Below are 15852 nucleotides of genomic sequence, written 5' to 3' on the forward strand. Positions count from 1 at the left end.
CCATCTGTGTGGTGTAAACTTTTTTAGGGTTGTCCAACTAAAAGGAAGATATCCCAGTTAAATCAGACAAAATTATCAATAGGGTTGTCCAACTAAAAGTAAGGATATTCCAGTTAAATTAGACAAAATTTTCATAAAAAATATATCTTCCTTCGAGGACAATGTTGTAAATAAGCCTTTGGCTTTATACATGTAATCCATCTTCAATAAATAAATTATTATTATTATCATCATTATCTCCCTTTGAATATCCAGATTGTCTCCCTTGTTACCATTATTAAGTATGATCTTCTTGAATAAAAGGTTTTGTAAAAGTGAAGTTAACAGGGAAAATCTTTTGCAAAATTGTATTAAAAACTTCTGCCTCATTTTTAGACACATAAATCAATATGATAAATTTGAATTTAGCAATCATAACTACTAAACAAATTAATGTTACTGCTACAAAAAGATGACACTTTTCTTACAGTATAGCTCTCAACAAGTTGAAGTTAAGCAAAACCTATAACTGGCTGGAATAATGTAATTTATATGTATACTTCATGCATGGATATTATATATAAAGGGGCATAATGCAAACTACTCTCAAATACAGCATATATACACCCCTCTAACTCGAACTCGCATTCCTTAATAAAAATTGTGGCCAACCAGTACATAGGCCTATTTCTGAGTCTCAATGACCAAGCCCTAATGGCTTGCATACCCAAAATATTCCTGTAACAAATTTCCTCTATCTATTGACCCACTTGTTCTCCTGCAGTTCCAGTTAAAGAGGTTTCACTGTAATATAATGTATTACTGATGAAGCATGCAGTATGAAATCATAATTACCCGGTGTAGTATGGCATTTTGACCCCCATGATAGAATGACCCCGAGGTCAAAATACCATTATGGTGAAATGAATCCCCCCCCCCAGGTAAAATGACCCCCCCCCCCCCCCCCCTACAAGTTACTCACCCCCAAGGTAAAATGACCCCCCCCCCCTCTTCTAGTAAGTTACTCACTGTACAGTTAACTAGAGCATGTTAAAATTAATATTATATGATATGCATCAGTTATCTAGTCAAGCAAACATAAAATAAATATTTATCATTTTTTGTTTAGATATTGTTCTGGGAGAAATAGAATAATAAACTTGTACTGGAAATTCAAATCTACCATCAGAAGCTTCTATGCAGCCAAACATCCAATTTTGATCCTGATACACACTTGTTAAATATTGAGCTGTATAAGCACAAGTTTGGACTTCTTGTGTGCTAAATATAGCTTATTCGCTGTAATTAGCGCCCCTCACCTCATTTCTGGAGGAGTTACATATTTTTGAGTTACATAAAAATATTTGCCAATGTTAACATCAACATTTGTAAAACATATAATACCATGGAACTTGTAACTCTTTCAAATGTGAATTATGACGTAATAATGCACATTGATAACATATTGTTCTACTGAATTTGCTCCCCTAAAAGGGTCTTTATTTGCCTCGTCCTCTTTATGAATCGCTACAAGATTATTACTGAGGTTTTCTATCTTGACATTGAACTTGCTAACTTCTGAAATCTCTCAGAAGTAACTTCTGAATGCTCAGAAGTAAACTTCTGAATCGCTCAGAAGTCTAGCTGCTCTTTCATTTAACACTTTTAGGCCAATCTTGAATCGCTCAAGAATCTCTTAAATCGCTTAAGAGTACTTTGGTTAATTCTAATCTTCAAACAGAATCGCTCAGTAGTCAAGCTAGCTATATTAAGATTTTTTCCTCCTTCTGTAGGAAAAGTATACATGTAAGTTTGTTTTTTTGTGTAAGTGTATTAGTTTAAATAGTTTAGGTTTGAGTGAGTAAGCCCCTGATACGCCAAATTGTAGTGTAAGGTTTTATAATGCTGTATATAGTTTCCTTATGTGTTGCTTGATTTTTATAAATTGTTTTAACTGCAATTGCTAATTCTTGTGTTGTATATAAATACATATACATGTTAAATATGGCATAACATTGTGCCATGTGTAAAAACAGAGAAAGAAAAAATGGCTGATGTTTTTTAATAAGCTTTTTTCATCCTTAACTTACATTTTCGTTACCTAATAACTTAAGAGCCCCCTTTTGTTGTAAATTTTTTAAGAACCCTGGGCGCTAATTATGGCGGCAAATACGCTAGATATTTTTTCACATAAGTTGTACCACTGTTCTAAACTAATCACAAGCAAACATTGTCATATTTGTATTCCTTACACAATTCAAATAAAAGATTGCAATATTTTTTTCCCTTTAACAACATATTTTAGCAGATCTCTACATATAGCTGAAAAGAAAAATGACTTAATCTTTACATGGTGCACTTTGTTCCTGAATCCAAACTAAAACTTGACTGATGTAGCTGCTTTCAAATGTAACAGATACATGTAGACAGACATATATATCGTAAAAAAACATAACTAAAAGGATAGGGGATATAGTTACATGTGATGGCCACAGGGTAACCAATCTAACTAAAATTAGACTTGTAAATTCCGCTCCACTACGATATGCTCCAATACAATACGCTAACAACTACCTGTTCGGGGTCACCTCAACATGAACCCCGGGCCTAAGAATCGAAATATCTCCGGGACAGGTACTTGTTAGCTGTTTAATACATCCCACAATGAATCAATCACACCGAATATTTTTGTATGCGACATGCTGATTGTGCTCACCACACGGGTCAAGCTGAGATAGTACTCCCAAGTTAGGGAGAGTTGTATTAATAATAGAAGACATCTTAGTATTGTAATGCATCGTATAAGGCATCATAGTGTAGCGGAATAACAAGTCAAATTTTAATAAGATAGTATAGGAAGCAGGGTTCTGGTGGTATCTAATATGTCAATTATATTTCGTACCAGCTAAAGATGATGTTTAAAAAAAAAATATATTATTGTACTATTCCTTTCGGATATTACTGATAGTATAAAGGAACACCTGTACTTAATCTTCCTAAAATACCGTAACCTTCTTCCTAATCATCAATGTCCTTAAACCAGATGGGCCATTGTTTTATTCATTTTATCCATAGAACTAAGTTTTAAAATTCTTACTTCTAATACCATTTCATTTGGTATGGAAAACCTATGACACAGGGTCATGGCAAATACCAAAAAATTTCTAAGCAATAGGTTTTATTTGTTTTTTGACGAAATGTATACCGGTAAACTAATTGTGGACATGCAGACAGATGGATGGACAGACAAATGGACACATAAATTATTACAGAGCTACCTTATTTGAGATGTGGGGCCCACAAAAAAGTCAATGATGAAGAGCAAAATCATATTTTGAGCAATGATAATTTGCCATGGTGGACATACATTAGGTGTGAACAAAGTTTGAAAGGTGATATTTGGGAGAAAACAAAGTCTTGAGGGACAACTAACATATATAGTCTATAACTGCTTCAACATGTAAACCCTAGTATTTGATATGTAATCCTAAAAGTGTATGACCTGACTGGCAAACAGCATTTGAAATGTTTGTATATTACACAAACATGAGTAGTAACTCATTCACCCCTGACAACACATTTTGTGCTCTTCTGAATCAAAGACTGGACCAGTTCATTATGAATTTTCAGGGTGAAATAAAGTATCGCAATTAATAACAGACACGAGGAGTATTATTTGTATTATTACGAGAACATAATAAAAGTCTGTATAATCACAAAGAGAAACTTTTAAGATGACTGAATATTAAAGCATTTCATATCTAGCTGCTATATACGCTTAGGAAGGGACATTCTAGCTGCTAAACACACACTTCAATATGTATAAAATATACAGATCTAGCAGGTAACATTAATTGTGACAAAAATCGTAACAAGAATGCACGTAATTATTGTTCATAACGAGGTAACATGTAATACAAACAAAGGCGTAGAGGGCCCTGTATCACTCACCAGGTTTGATGTACTTTTTAAGTTTCAGAGAAGAAGTACTTTTAATATATTGAAATAGTCCAAATGTGACCTATTTTGGTCCCGCCCCTCAGGGCCCTCAGAGGTTTCATTCTGATCTTTTCTAAATTTTGTGTCCCCACCCATAAAGGATGCCACCAGTAACAATTTTTAAAATTTCGACTAGCATTTATAAAAGAAAATTTTGCTGTTGACAGACGGAAACATACACCAGGCACTGAAGTACTATAAGCTGACCTATTGGCCGTCTTAAGTACTTGAATATAAGCTAGAATGACTCCCCTTTCAATGAAATAATCTTAATACCGAACAATAAATAAGTTACACAGAATGTCTCGGACAAGTTGCTTTACATATATTACATCCATTGCAAGGGGAGATAACTAGCATGTAATAACATAGTCTCACCGTATCCCGAGGATTGACGGGTTTCTTAGTAAATAAATTACTAAAAATAGAAAACATCAATGACAGAGCACAGCATTCAGATATAATCTATATAACACTTGAGATAACTTAATATTCTTACTACTCCAAATTTTTTTATGAATTTTATTTTACCACTACATTTTGTATATTATTGTATTATGACCAAATAAGAACCTACCCAATGAAACCCCTATAAGCTCCCCTCCCATTTTTAAACTCTTATTTTTTTCAAATTAAATACAGTCAGAAAATAATAAAACTGAAGGTTTCTTTAATTTATTTACTTAATGAGCAATGATTTATAATTTGGTTTGTGCATTTTAAAAAATGTAAAAGGCTAGATACGATACTATTAAGAGCCCCCTTATTTGTTTCATTTTTAATCACGGCATGGGCGCCTAATTTGATAGAAATATTGTATTCCTTAACAAGGACCGTAGCGATCATGATATTCCACCATAACATAGGTTTCCTTGAAATCAGTCATGTTAATTTTTATAACTAGTGGACAACACCAATGTCCTGTTAAGATTTTACTGAACCGTAAAGGAGGAAGAACTTAATTGAATTCTATGAGCATTATAATTCCTGCTGGGTTTGTCACATGGTGATACACACCCACTACTGAATACTTTACCTTGAGGCGAGTGTTGCTATCCGGGTTGTCCTCAGCCATATCAGTGGGAGGATTCTCTTCAACTCAGAAGATTTGATTAAGGTTGCAATTGATTTCGTTCAACACATATACCTAGTACAGAAATAAAAAAAAATACAGATTTATAATGTAATATTTCAAACGAGAATTAATGCCCTGAGTGATGTTGGTAGAGGAACAGGAAATGCCTAAAGAAGTATTAACATCTGATAGTGAGTACAAAAGTTGAGAGGGAAAGTCTCATTTGTGATACTTTTTTTTTTTTTAATAAAAACTGATCTCCTTCCAAATTCATCTGATCAAAGACTTTTTTGAAGGTCAAGGTCATTCATTTGAACAAACTTGGTAGCCCTTCACCTAGCATGCTACAAGCCAAATATCAGTAGTCTAACAGTTTATTGAGAAGCAGTTATTTGAATGGAACACTTAAGAACTGTGCACTACCACAGATAAAGCATGAATGACGTATGAATCATATTCTGACATAAAAAGAGCGTGATAGGGAACCAGCAGCTTATGTAAGTGATCTCTGAGTAGTACTGTTTGGTCTGTTTGCTATCATACTCACATCCTTTTCCTTGCAGCCCTTTGAAACACACCCACAACGTAGGATATGGTTGATGTAGTCACAGATCTTGTTGTCAAACACCACCGCCTGGTTCTGTTGATTGCCCTGAGGAAACAAAGACACCAAAATCCATCAGCATTTTTTAATTTGCTAAATGGAAGGTACCTGATAGACATTAATTGACTTTTCATTTTTCTGAGGTTGTACGCGAGGGCAGAAGTATTACCGAGTCGCAGTAAAAATAAGAGAGAGCATTTGTAGAAACCTATAGTTTGTTAAATTTCGCAGGTGTAAGATTTTAACTAGTTTTACTGTTTTTTTAAGCTTATTGGTGCAGTGGTTTTTATTGTCGCGAGTTATCTTTCTAGCCTTTTAAAGTCCCCATTCTTACGACAGATAATAAATACCTAGAAACCATGATTATGTATTAAATTCCGTGAGGTGGTTATGAATTTCGGCTAATTTGAATGGAACCACGAAGTTTTAACAATATTAAAACCACCAGAAATATTACCAGCTATAGAGTAACTTAATTTGTAATTAAACTTACCGAGAGTTAAAATCTACCAATGTAATCAAACATTTGGACAATTAGAGCCATGGATCTGTCGTTTATATTAAAGTAGAGGATGTTGAGGAAGCGAGTCGTCTCGGCCACCAAGTTCACAGACTTGAGTGTATTGTCAGGTTGTTCACGTGGAGGTAATCCTGCAGTCCATTGTGTATTTGGTTGTCGCACATCAATCCCAGAATCCTTAGCACTAACTCAAGTATAGCCATCGTCAGATGGAAATCAAGGTCAGCAGTCATCTCGTAAGCATGCTGCATCAGTTCCTCTTGTTCTTCATCTTCAACAATTCTGTTTTACACAAATGAAAGAAATTTAAGACAATATTAAGATATATTATTATATAAAATAATTCCATGTCCTTACAGTTTTAGTATTTCCAAACACACAAACACAACTTAGGAAAGGTATTATTGTATGTCATATTTGATCAAATGACCTACCTCAACTTGAATTTCTGGATTTGGTGTTGGAGCGACCTTACTGTTCATTGTTTTCCTTCCGACCAGGACCCCCTGCTTTCCTGCCACTCCGTTAGGGCCATCAGCATGTTTACTATTAGCACGTGAACATGGTCCCAGCTTATGTAGGCGACTGCCAAAGCGTCTGGATCCACCCAAGACGGATCGACGAGATCCTCCTAATCTCTGTATTATATTCACAATAATAAGAAACTTACAGAAAAAATAAGTTAAATGAATAGAACTATTTAACTCATTCCACTCTCTAAAATTCTAAAATTGAACTGTTCCAGCTTTAGTTTTTAGGAATGAGTTCAAATTATAATCTTCAGGGGAAGCTCATTCATCCCTAAAATTCTAAAATGAACTGTTCCAGCTGTTAGTTTTGGGAGATTTTCAAATTAATCTTCAGGGGAAGCTCAATCACCCATAAAATTCTAAAATGAACTGTTCCAGTCTTTAGTTTTGGAGGAGATTTCAAATTAATCTTCAGTGGGAATGCTCACTCACCCATAAAATTCTAATAATGAACTGTTCCAGCTTTAGTTTGGGAGATTTCCAAATTAATCTTCAGGGAAGCTCACTCACCCATAAAATTCTATAATGAAACTGTTCCAGCTTCAGTTTTATAAAAGTTCAAATTACTCCTTCAGGGGAAGCTCATTCATCCCCCTAAAATTACCTATAATGAATTGTTCCAGCTTCAGTTTTAGAATGAGTTCAAATGAGATCGTCAGGGTAAGCTCATTCATCCCTAAAATTCTATAATGAATTGTTCCAGCTTCAGTTTTGAGAAGAGTTCAAATGAATCGTCAGGGGAAGCTCATTCACCCGTTAAAATTCTAAAATGAACTGTTTTCCAGCTTTAGTTTTGGGAGATTTCAAATTAATCTTCATAGGAAGCTCATTCACCCCATAAAAATTCTAAAATGAACTGTTCCAGCTTTTAGTTTTGGGGAGGATTTCAAATTAATCTTCAAGAGGAAGCTCATTCACACCATAAAATTCTAAAAATGAAAAAAGGTTGTTCCAGCTTTAGTTTTTGGGAAATTTCCAAATTGAATCTTCAGGGGAAGCTCATTCACCCGTAAAATTCTAAAATGGAACTGTTCCAGCTTTAGTTTTGGGAGATTTCCAAATATAAATCTTCAGGGGAAGCTCATTCACACCGTAAAATTCTATAATGAAACTGTTCCAGCATTTAGTTTTGGGAGATTTCAAATGTATATCTTCTGGCCAGTCAAATGATTTAGGCATGGATTTTTTTATTTACATGTAGATAATCACTCAGTTATTGTCATTTTATTTATTAATTTCTTGATTCACCTTCACTTCAATCTAAATAGAGCTTTCAATTCGTAAAAAAAAACTCTCCCGTCACATTTTTCCCACGATAATCAAACAATATATGAAAACCAACAGCAGTGGACCATACCGTTGCCTGCCTAGATCCCAGGTGAAGATTAGCCATTGACCTCATTGCTATAGACAGCATGGAATTCATCTGGTTTGCCTTCATGATTTCCTGATGAAATAAGAAATACATGTGCATTATATATAATTAGCACATGTATGTGTTAGTTACATGAAAAATGTACAACAGTTCTTATTCTCTTAGGTTTTCATTATTTACCATTTTTTGATTTGCAAAATATCAATAATACCAATGTGTTTCAATTTTTATTTTGTATTTTTTGCTTTTAACGCTAAACCTGTCGACAAGGTTTAAAATGGACATTGAAGAATTATGTTGGTAAGCTATAAAAAAAGTTTCCACAAGTATTATTTGTGTCATGGGGCTGAGTAGTTAAGATGGCCCAATTAAGGTCCAGACAATTTACCACAAGCAACCTCCTGGGCCTGAATTTGGGGTAAGGCAGTTGTCAGGTAGGCTGCACCACTGATCAGTGTTTTTGATCAGAGTACTGACTTTTCCTCCATCACCTAAACCAGAGATGGTAAGAAACAGAACAGACTTGAGTACTATAATGAGCCATCCATCCTCCATTTCATGACGTAAACGATGCAAAATCAATATTAAAGGGAATAGTTCCCAATTTAGTCCGATGCATAGATAGAAAATGGAAAACCGAGAAAAAAGCTGAAATTTACTTTTTTTGTGAAAATATGTTAATTACATGTCCACCCAGTATCTTATTTTCTGGAAGTCAAAAAGGCTGAAAATGGTCCTACCCTGATTGATGATAAAGCCGAAGTTACAAGGGTATGGTTCTGGATAATTGAGGTGGATCGCGGCAACCGGAGAACGAATACATGTAGCGGTATTGGTTAAAGCATTCCTGCCTTTGCCGGCCAGTGTTAAGAGGTGATCCCAGTTCAAGTCATGCTGTGTAATTTCTTAATATTCATATTATTACATATAAGTTCTTACATGGTAGCCATGTGACCTGTCTGCATGGCTTTTTTCAGTGCTTTAGCCTGCTGGATGGCTTCATCTAACTTAGCTGTATGCATGGCTTGTAGAAGTCGGCCTGAGGAGAAAAACATCCAAACTCTATGTAATCATCATTCAAAGACGAGAAAATAATCCTATCATTAAATATTTCTTTGTCTTCATACTAAATCCAACCTTCTGATTGGCTGATTCTTTCCTAACTCTTTCCTTGGAAAGTATTCTGTAAGAATCTCCAATTTAATTAAAATCAGACTTTTTGAAAAAACAATCCTTTGAAAAAACAATGGAATTGTAAGTAAAACATATGTTATTTTATCAAACATCAATTTATTCATGCTGAAAGTTTCAAACCATGTATTTATGTGTAATCATGTAACAGTGAGTCATACTTCTCTCGTGTGGCGATGGCGGACATGTTCATTCGACCCTTGATTGAAAAGAAGAATGTTTCTTCTCTGGTTCCCGTGAAATAAGATATTAAACTTGACTGTAAAATGAAATGAACTTTTATTAGTAAAGTACTAAAAATCCATTTTTGATTTAACCATCGAAAATGGTGGATAAAAAAAAAATGTCCTTTTGCTTTTATATTCCTATTAAAGATCCTTTTGTAACTGTTCCTGAAAGTATAATAATTTTGATGATTATTTTTTTTTCATTTTTAAAAAAGTCTTTTAAAATAGATCATTTTTTGGTGTTTGCGATTTAAACTAAAAACAAGAATAATTAAATTAAACCTTATTCAATTTTTGCAAATCTGACTTTAAGAGTACATACATTTGTAGGTTTCAACCAATTCTCTATATTTCGCTATAATCATATTTTTATGATCATAGCCAATGTATCCCAAAATTGTGAAAATATCATCCCCCCAAAAAAACCTTGACTATACAGTATTATCATCTCCAAAGAAACAATAAACCTACTTGGACTTCTTCGTTTCCGTTGAAGAGGAGAGCAGCCAGGAAAGCGAGGACCTCTCGTACCACATTATCCTGGGGACGAGACAAGTGCTCCAGGACACTGGTCACCACGCCGTAGGTATTCAGGGCGTTCTGTACTTCTTCTATCACTTTTAATTGTCTGTGGAAACAAACAAATGTCGCATAAAAATATTAGTATCTTGGTACAAGAAAGTCTGCTCCATTTGAATTTTCATTTTCTACAGATACTATATTGAAAGACAGATTTACATAGACCGGAATTTCAAAACGCAAAGTCTGAACATTTGCTTTTTTGATAAAATGATTGCTGTTATCATTATGGTCCATTTAAGTTAACCTTTAGACCAAAAACATTTGTAAGGCCATCAGGAGATTTGACTTTTGGACCGCCTGTTGAAAAGAACTTGGAGTCAAACAAAATCTTTTTATATGTGTAGCATTGAGGGTCATTTTTACCAACGTGTAAATAGTCAAATGTATAGCAGTCTAAGGGTTCATACAAAAGAATATTTTATCTCTTTTTTAGTACAAAAGGCAAGTAATATTTTATCTCTTTTTTAGTACAAAAGGCAAGTATTTTTTCTACCTAAAACCAGTGCAGCAATCTATGGGTTTTACCTTCTATGGCTCTGTGAGTGACCCTCCCTATATAACTATAGTTTACCTTCTATGGCTCTGTGAGTGACCCTCCCTATATAACTATAGTTTACCTTCTATGGCTCTGTGAGTGACCCTCCCTATATAACTATAGTTTACCTTCTATGGCTCTGTGAGTGGCCCTCCCTATATAACTATAGTTTACCTTCTGTGGCTCTGTGAGTGACCCTCCCTATATAACTATAGTTTACCTTCTATGGCTCTGTGAGTGGACCCTCCCTATTTAACTATAGTTTACCTTCTATGGCTCTGTGAGTGACCCTCCCTATATAACTATAGTTTACCTTCTGTGGCTCTGTGAGTGACCCTCCCTATATAACTATAGTTTACCTTCTATGGCTCTGTGAGTGACCCTCCCTATATAACTATAGTTTACCTTCTATGGCTCTGTGAGTGACCCTCCCTATATAACTATAGTTTACCTTCTATGGCTCTGTGAGTGACCCTCCCTATATAACTATAGTTTACCTTCTATGGCTCTGTGAGTGACCCTCCCTATATAACTATAGTTTACCTTCTATGGCTCTGTGAGTGACCCTCCCTATATAACTATAGTTTACCTTCTATGGCTCTGTGAGTGACCCTCCCTATATAACTATAGTTTACCTTCTATGGCTCTGTGAGTGACCCTCCCTATATAACTATAGTTTACCTTCTAGATTCTAGTTTGGCTCTGTGAGTGACCCTCCCTATATAACTATAGTTTACCTTCTGTGGCTCTGTGAGTGACCCTCCCTATATAACTATAGTTTACCTTCTATGGCTCTGTGAGTGACCCTCCCTATATAACTATAGTTTACCTTCTATGGCTCTGTGAGTGACCCTCCCTATATAACTATAGTTTACCTTCTATGGCTCTGTGAGTGGCCCTCCCTATATAACTATAGTTTACCTTCTTCTGTGGCTCTGTGAATGGCTCTGTGAGGCCCTCCCTATATAACTATAGTTTACCTTCTATGGCTCTGTGAGTGACCCTCCATATATAACTATAGTAAGACTCTGTGAGTGGCCCTCCCAAGATAACTAAGTTTTACCTTCTATGGCTCTGTGAGTGACCCTCCCTATTAACTATAGTTTACCTTTCTATGGCGTCTGTGAGTGGCCCTCCCTATATAACTATAGTTTACCTTCTGTGGCTGCTGTGAGTGACCCTCCCTATATAACTATAGTTTACCTTCTATGGCTCTGTGAGTGGCCCTCCCTATATAACTATAGTTTACCTTCTATGGCTCTGTGAGTGACCCTCCCTATATAACTATAGTTTACCTTCTGTGGCTCTGTGAGTGGCCCTCCCTATATAACTATAGTTTACCTTCTATGGCTCTGTGAGTGGCCCTCCCTATATATACCTCTATAGTTTACTATAGTTCTACCTGTGGCTCTGTGAGTGGCCCTCCCTATATAACTATAGTTTACCTTCTATGGCTCTGTGAGTGACCCTCCCTATATAACTATAGTTTACCTTCTATGGCTCTGTGAGTGACCCTCCCTATATAACTATAGTTTACCTTCTATGGCTCTGTGAGTGACCCTCCCTATATAACTATAGTTTACCTTCTATGGCTCTGTGAGTGGCCCTCCCTATATAACTGTAGGTTTACCTTCTCTATGGCTCTGTGAGTGACCCTCCCTATATGAACTATAGTTTACCTTCTGTGGCTCTGTGAGTGGCCCTCCCTATATAACTATAGTTTTACCTTCTGTGGCTCTGTGAGTGACCCTCCCCTATATATAACTATAGTTTACCTTCTATGTGGCTCTGTGAGTGGCCCTCCCTATATAACTATAGTTTACCTTCTATGGCTCTGTGAGTGGCCCTCCCTATATAACTAATAGTTTACCTTCTGTTGGCTCTGTGAGTGACCCTCCCTATATAACTATAGTTTACTTTCTGTGGCTCTGTGAGTGGCCCTCCCTATATAACTATTAGTTTACCTTCTATGGCTCTGTGAGTGACCTTCCCTCCTTTATATAACTATAGTTTACCTTCTGTGGCTCTGTGAGTGACCCTCCCTATATAACTATAGTGTTTACCTTCTATGGCTCTGTGAAGTGGACCCTCCCTATATAACTATATAGTTTACCTTCTATGGCTCTGTGAGTGACCCTCTTTATATAACTATAGTTTACCTTCTAGTGACCCTCCTATATAATATATACGTTTATCTTCCTATGGCTCTGTGAGTGACCCTCCCTATATAACTATAGTTTACCACTTCTGTGTGCTCTGTGAGTGACCCTCCCTATATAACTTTAGTTTACTTCTGTGCTCTGTGCGTGACCCTCCCTATATAACTATAGTTTACCTTCTGTGGCTCTGTGAGTGACCCTCCCTATATAACTATAGTTTACCTTCTGTGGCTCTGTGAGTGACCCTCCCTATATAGTTTACCTTCTATGGCTCTGTGAGTGACCCTCCCTATATAACTATAGTTTACCTTCTGTGGCTCTGTGAGTGACCCTCCCTATATAACTATAGTTTACCTTCTGTGGCTCTGTGAGTGACCCTCCCTATATAGTTTACCTTCTATGGCTCTGTGAGTGACCCTCCCTATATAACTATAGTTTACCTTCTATGGCTCTGTGAGTGACCCTCCCTATATAACTATAGTTTACCTTCTATGGCTCTGTGAGTGACCCTCCCTATATAACTATAGTTTACCTTCTATGGGCTCTGTCGAGTGACCTCCCTATATAAACTATATAGGTTACCTTCTGTGGCTCTGTGAGTGACCCTCCCTATATAACTATAGTTTACCTTCTATGGCTCTGTGAGTGACCCTCCCTATATATATAGTTTACTTCGGTGGCTCTTGGAGTGGCCCTCCCTATATAACTATAGTTTACTTCTGTGGCTCTGTGAGTGACCCTCCCTATATAACTATAGTTTACCTTCTGTGGCTCTGCTGAGTGGCCTCTCCTATATAATATAGTTTACCATCTAAGGCTCTGTAGTGCCTCCCTATATAACTATAGTTTACCTTTCTATGGCTCTGTGAGTGACCCTCCCTATATAACTAGTAGTTTACCTTCTATGGCTCTGGGTGTGACCCTACCCTATATAGTTTACTTCTGTGGCTCCTGTGAGTGCCCTCCCTATATAACTATAGTTTACCTTCTATGGCTCTGTGAGTGACCCTCCCTATATAACTATAGTTTACCTTCTGTGGCTCTGTGAGTGGCCCTCCCTATATAACTATAGTTTACCTTCTATGGCTCTGTGAGTGACCCTCCCTATATAACTATAGTTTACCTTCTGTGGCTCTGTGAGTGGCCCTCCCTATATAACTATAGTTTACCTTCTGTGGCTCTGAGTGACCCTCCCTATATAACTATAGTTTACCTTCTGTGCTCTGTGAGTGACCCTCCCTATATAACTATAGTTTACCTTCTATGGCTCTGTGAGTGACCCTCCCTATTACCCTCCCTATAGTTTACCTTCTGTGGCTCTGTGAGTGACCCTCCCTATATAACTATAGTTTACCTTCTATGGCTCTGTGAGTGACCCTCCCTATATAACTATAGTTTACCTTCTGTGGCTCTGTGAGTGGCCCTCCCTATATAACTATAGTTTACCTTCTGTGGCTCTGTGAGTGACCCTCCCTATATAGTTTACCTTCTGTGGCTCTGTGAGTGGCCCTCCCTATATAACTATAGTTTACCTTCTGTGGCTCTGTGAGTGTGCCCTCCCTATATAACTATAGTTTACCTTCTGTGGCTCTGTGTGAGTGCCCTCCCTATATAACTATAGTTTACCTTCTGGCTCTGTGAGTGGCCCTCCCTATATAAACTATAGTTTACCTTCTGTGCTCTGTGAGTGCCCTCCCTATATAACTATAGTTTACCTTCTGTGGCTCTGTGTGAGTGACCCTCCCTATATATAACTATAGTTTACCTTCTATGTGGCTCTGTGAGTGACCCTCCCTATATAACTATAGTTTACCTTCTATGGCTCTGTGAGTGGCCCTCCCTATATAACTATAGTTTACCTTCTGTGGCTCTGTGAGTGGCCCTCCCTATATAACTATAGTTTACCTTCTATGGCTCTGTGAGTGACCCTCCCTATATAACTATAGTTTGAGTGAGTGCCTCCCTATTCTATAGTTTTTACCTTCTGTGGCTCTGTGAGTGGCCCTCCCTATATAACTATAGTTTACCTTCTGTGGCTCTGTGAGTGGCCCTCCCTATATAACTATAGTTTACCTTCTATGGCTCTGTGAGTGGCCCTCCCTATATAACTATAGTTTACCTTCTATGGCTCTGTGAGTGGCCCTCCCTATATAACTATAGTTTACCTTCTGTGGCTCTGTGAGTGACCCTCCCTATATAACTATAGTTTACCTTCTATGGCTCTGTGAGTGGCCCTCCCTATATAACTATAGTTTACCTTCTGTGGCTCTGTGAGTGGCCCTCCCTATATAACTATAGTTTACCTTCTGTTGGCTCTGTGAGTGACCCTCCCTATATAACTATAGTTTACCTTCTGTGGCTCTGTGAGTGGCCCTCCCTATATAACTATAGTTTACCTTCTGTGGCTCTGTGAGTGGCCCTCCCTATATAGTTTACCTTCTGTGGCTCTGTGAGTGACCCTCCCTATATAACTATAGTTTTACCTTCTATGGCTCTGTGAGTACCCTATATGAGTGAACTATATAACTATAGTTTACCTTCTGTGGCTCTGTGAGTGACCCTCCCTATATAACTATAGTTTACCTTCTATGGCTCTGTGAGTGACCCCTCCCTATATAACTATAGTTTACCTTCTATGGCTCTGTGAGTGACCCTGATCACCATCCCTATGTAATAATTACTCATGTGCATAATTATAAACCACCTATCTATGGGCTACTTTACCAGGCGAAAAACGCGTAGCCTTTCGATTTGAAGTTGACCACTCAAACTGCTCCCTACTCTCACTAGCGGTGTCGCAGATTCATAGACAGCACTACGGTTTGTTGCCGATTAATAGTCTGGCTCTTAAATAATAGTCTAGGGTGAGTGTGCCACATTACTTAGTGTTTCGTGTATGAGTCCCCCAGATAACGCGGTTGTTTGACCGCTTTACCAATTTCACCAACGCTCCTGTAGTATGGTATAACTATAAAGGGTGTTACCTTCTTGCCTTCTGGTTGGAAACGTGATCTGTGGATTGCTGACACTCGCTCACTAGGTCATGAGACATTCTATAGTTTGACCTGGTCTCGTG

General features: G+C 37.2%; 2 protein-coding genes across 2 annotated transcripts in view; both read right to left on the bottom strand.

Moving 5' to 3' along the window:
* LOC138307426 (inositol 1,4,5-trisphosphate-gated calcium channel ITPR3-like) overlaps nucleotides 1-15852 on the bottom strand; it is a 200257-nt gene that overhangs the window by 19402 nt on the left and 165003 nt on the right.
* Nucleotides 9018-15828, bottom strand: LOC138308054 (uncharacterized). Its single transcript, XM_069249004.1, has 4 exons — nucleotides 15761-15828; nucleotides 9972-10128; nucleotides 9434-9532; nucleotides 9018-9119 (listed from the first exon to the last, which is right to left on the bottom strand). Exons 1-4 carry the CDS (start codon nucleotides 15826-15828, stop codon nucleotides 9018-9020), a joined length of 426 nt encoding a protein of 141 aa, XP_069105105.1.

Source organism: Argopecten irradians, chromosome 14, assembly GCF_041381155.1.
Source record: "Argopecten irradians isolate NY chromosome 14, Ai_NY, whole genome shotgun sequence".
Taxonomy (NCBI): domain Eukaryota; kingdom Metazoa; phylum Mollusca; class Bivalvia; order Pectinida; family Pectinidae; genus Argopecten; species Argopecten irradians.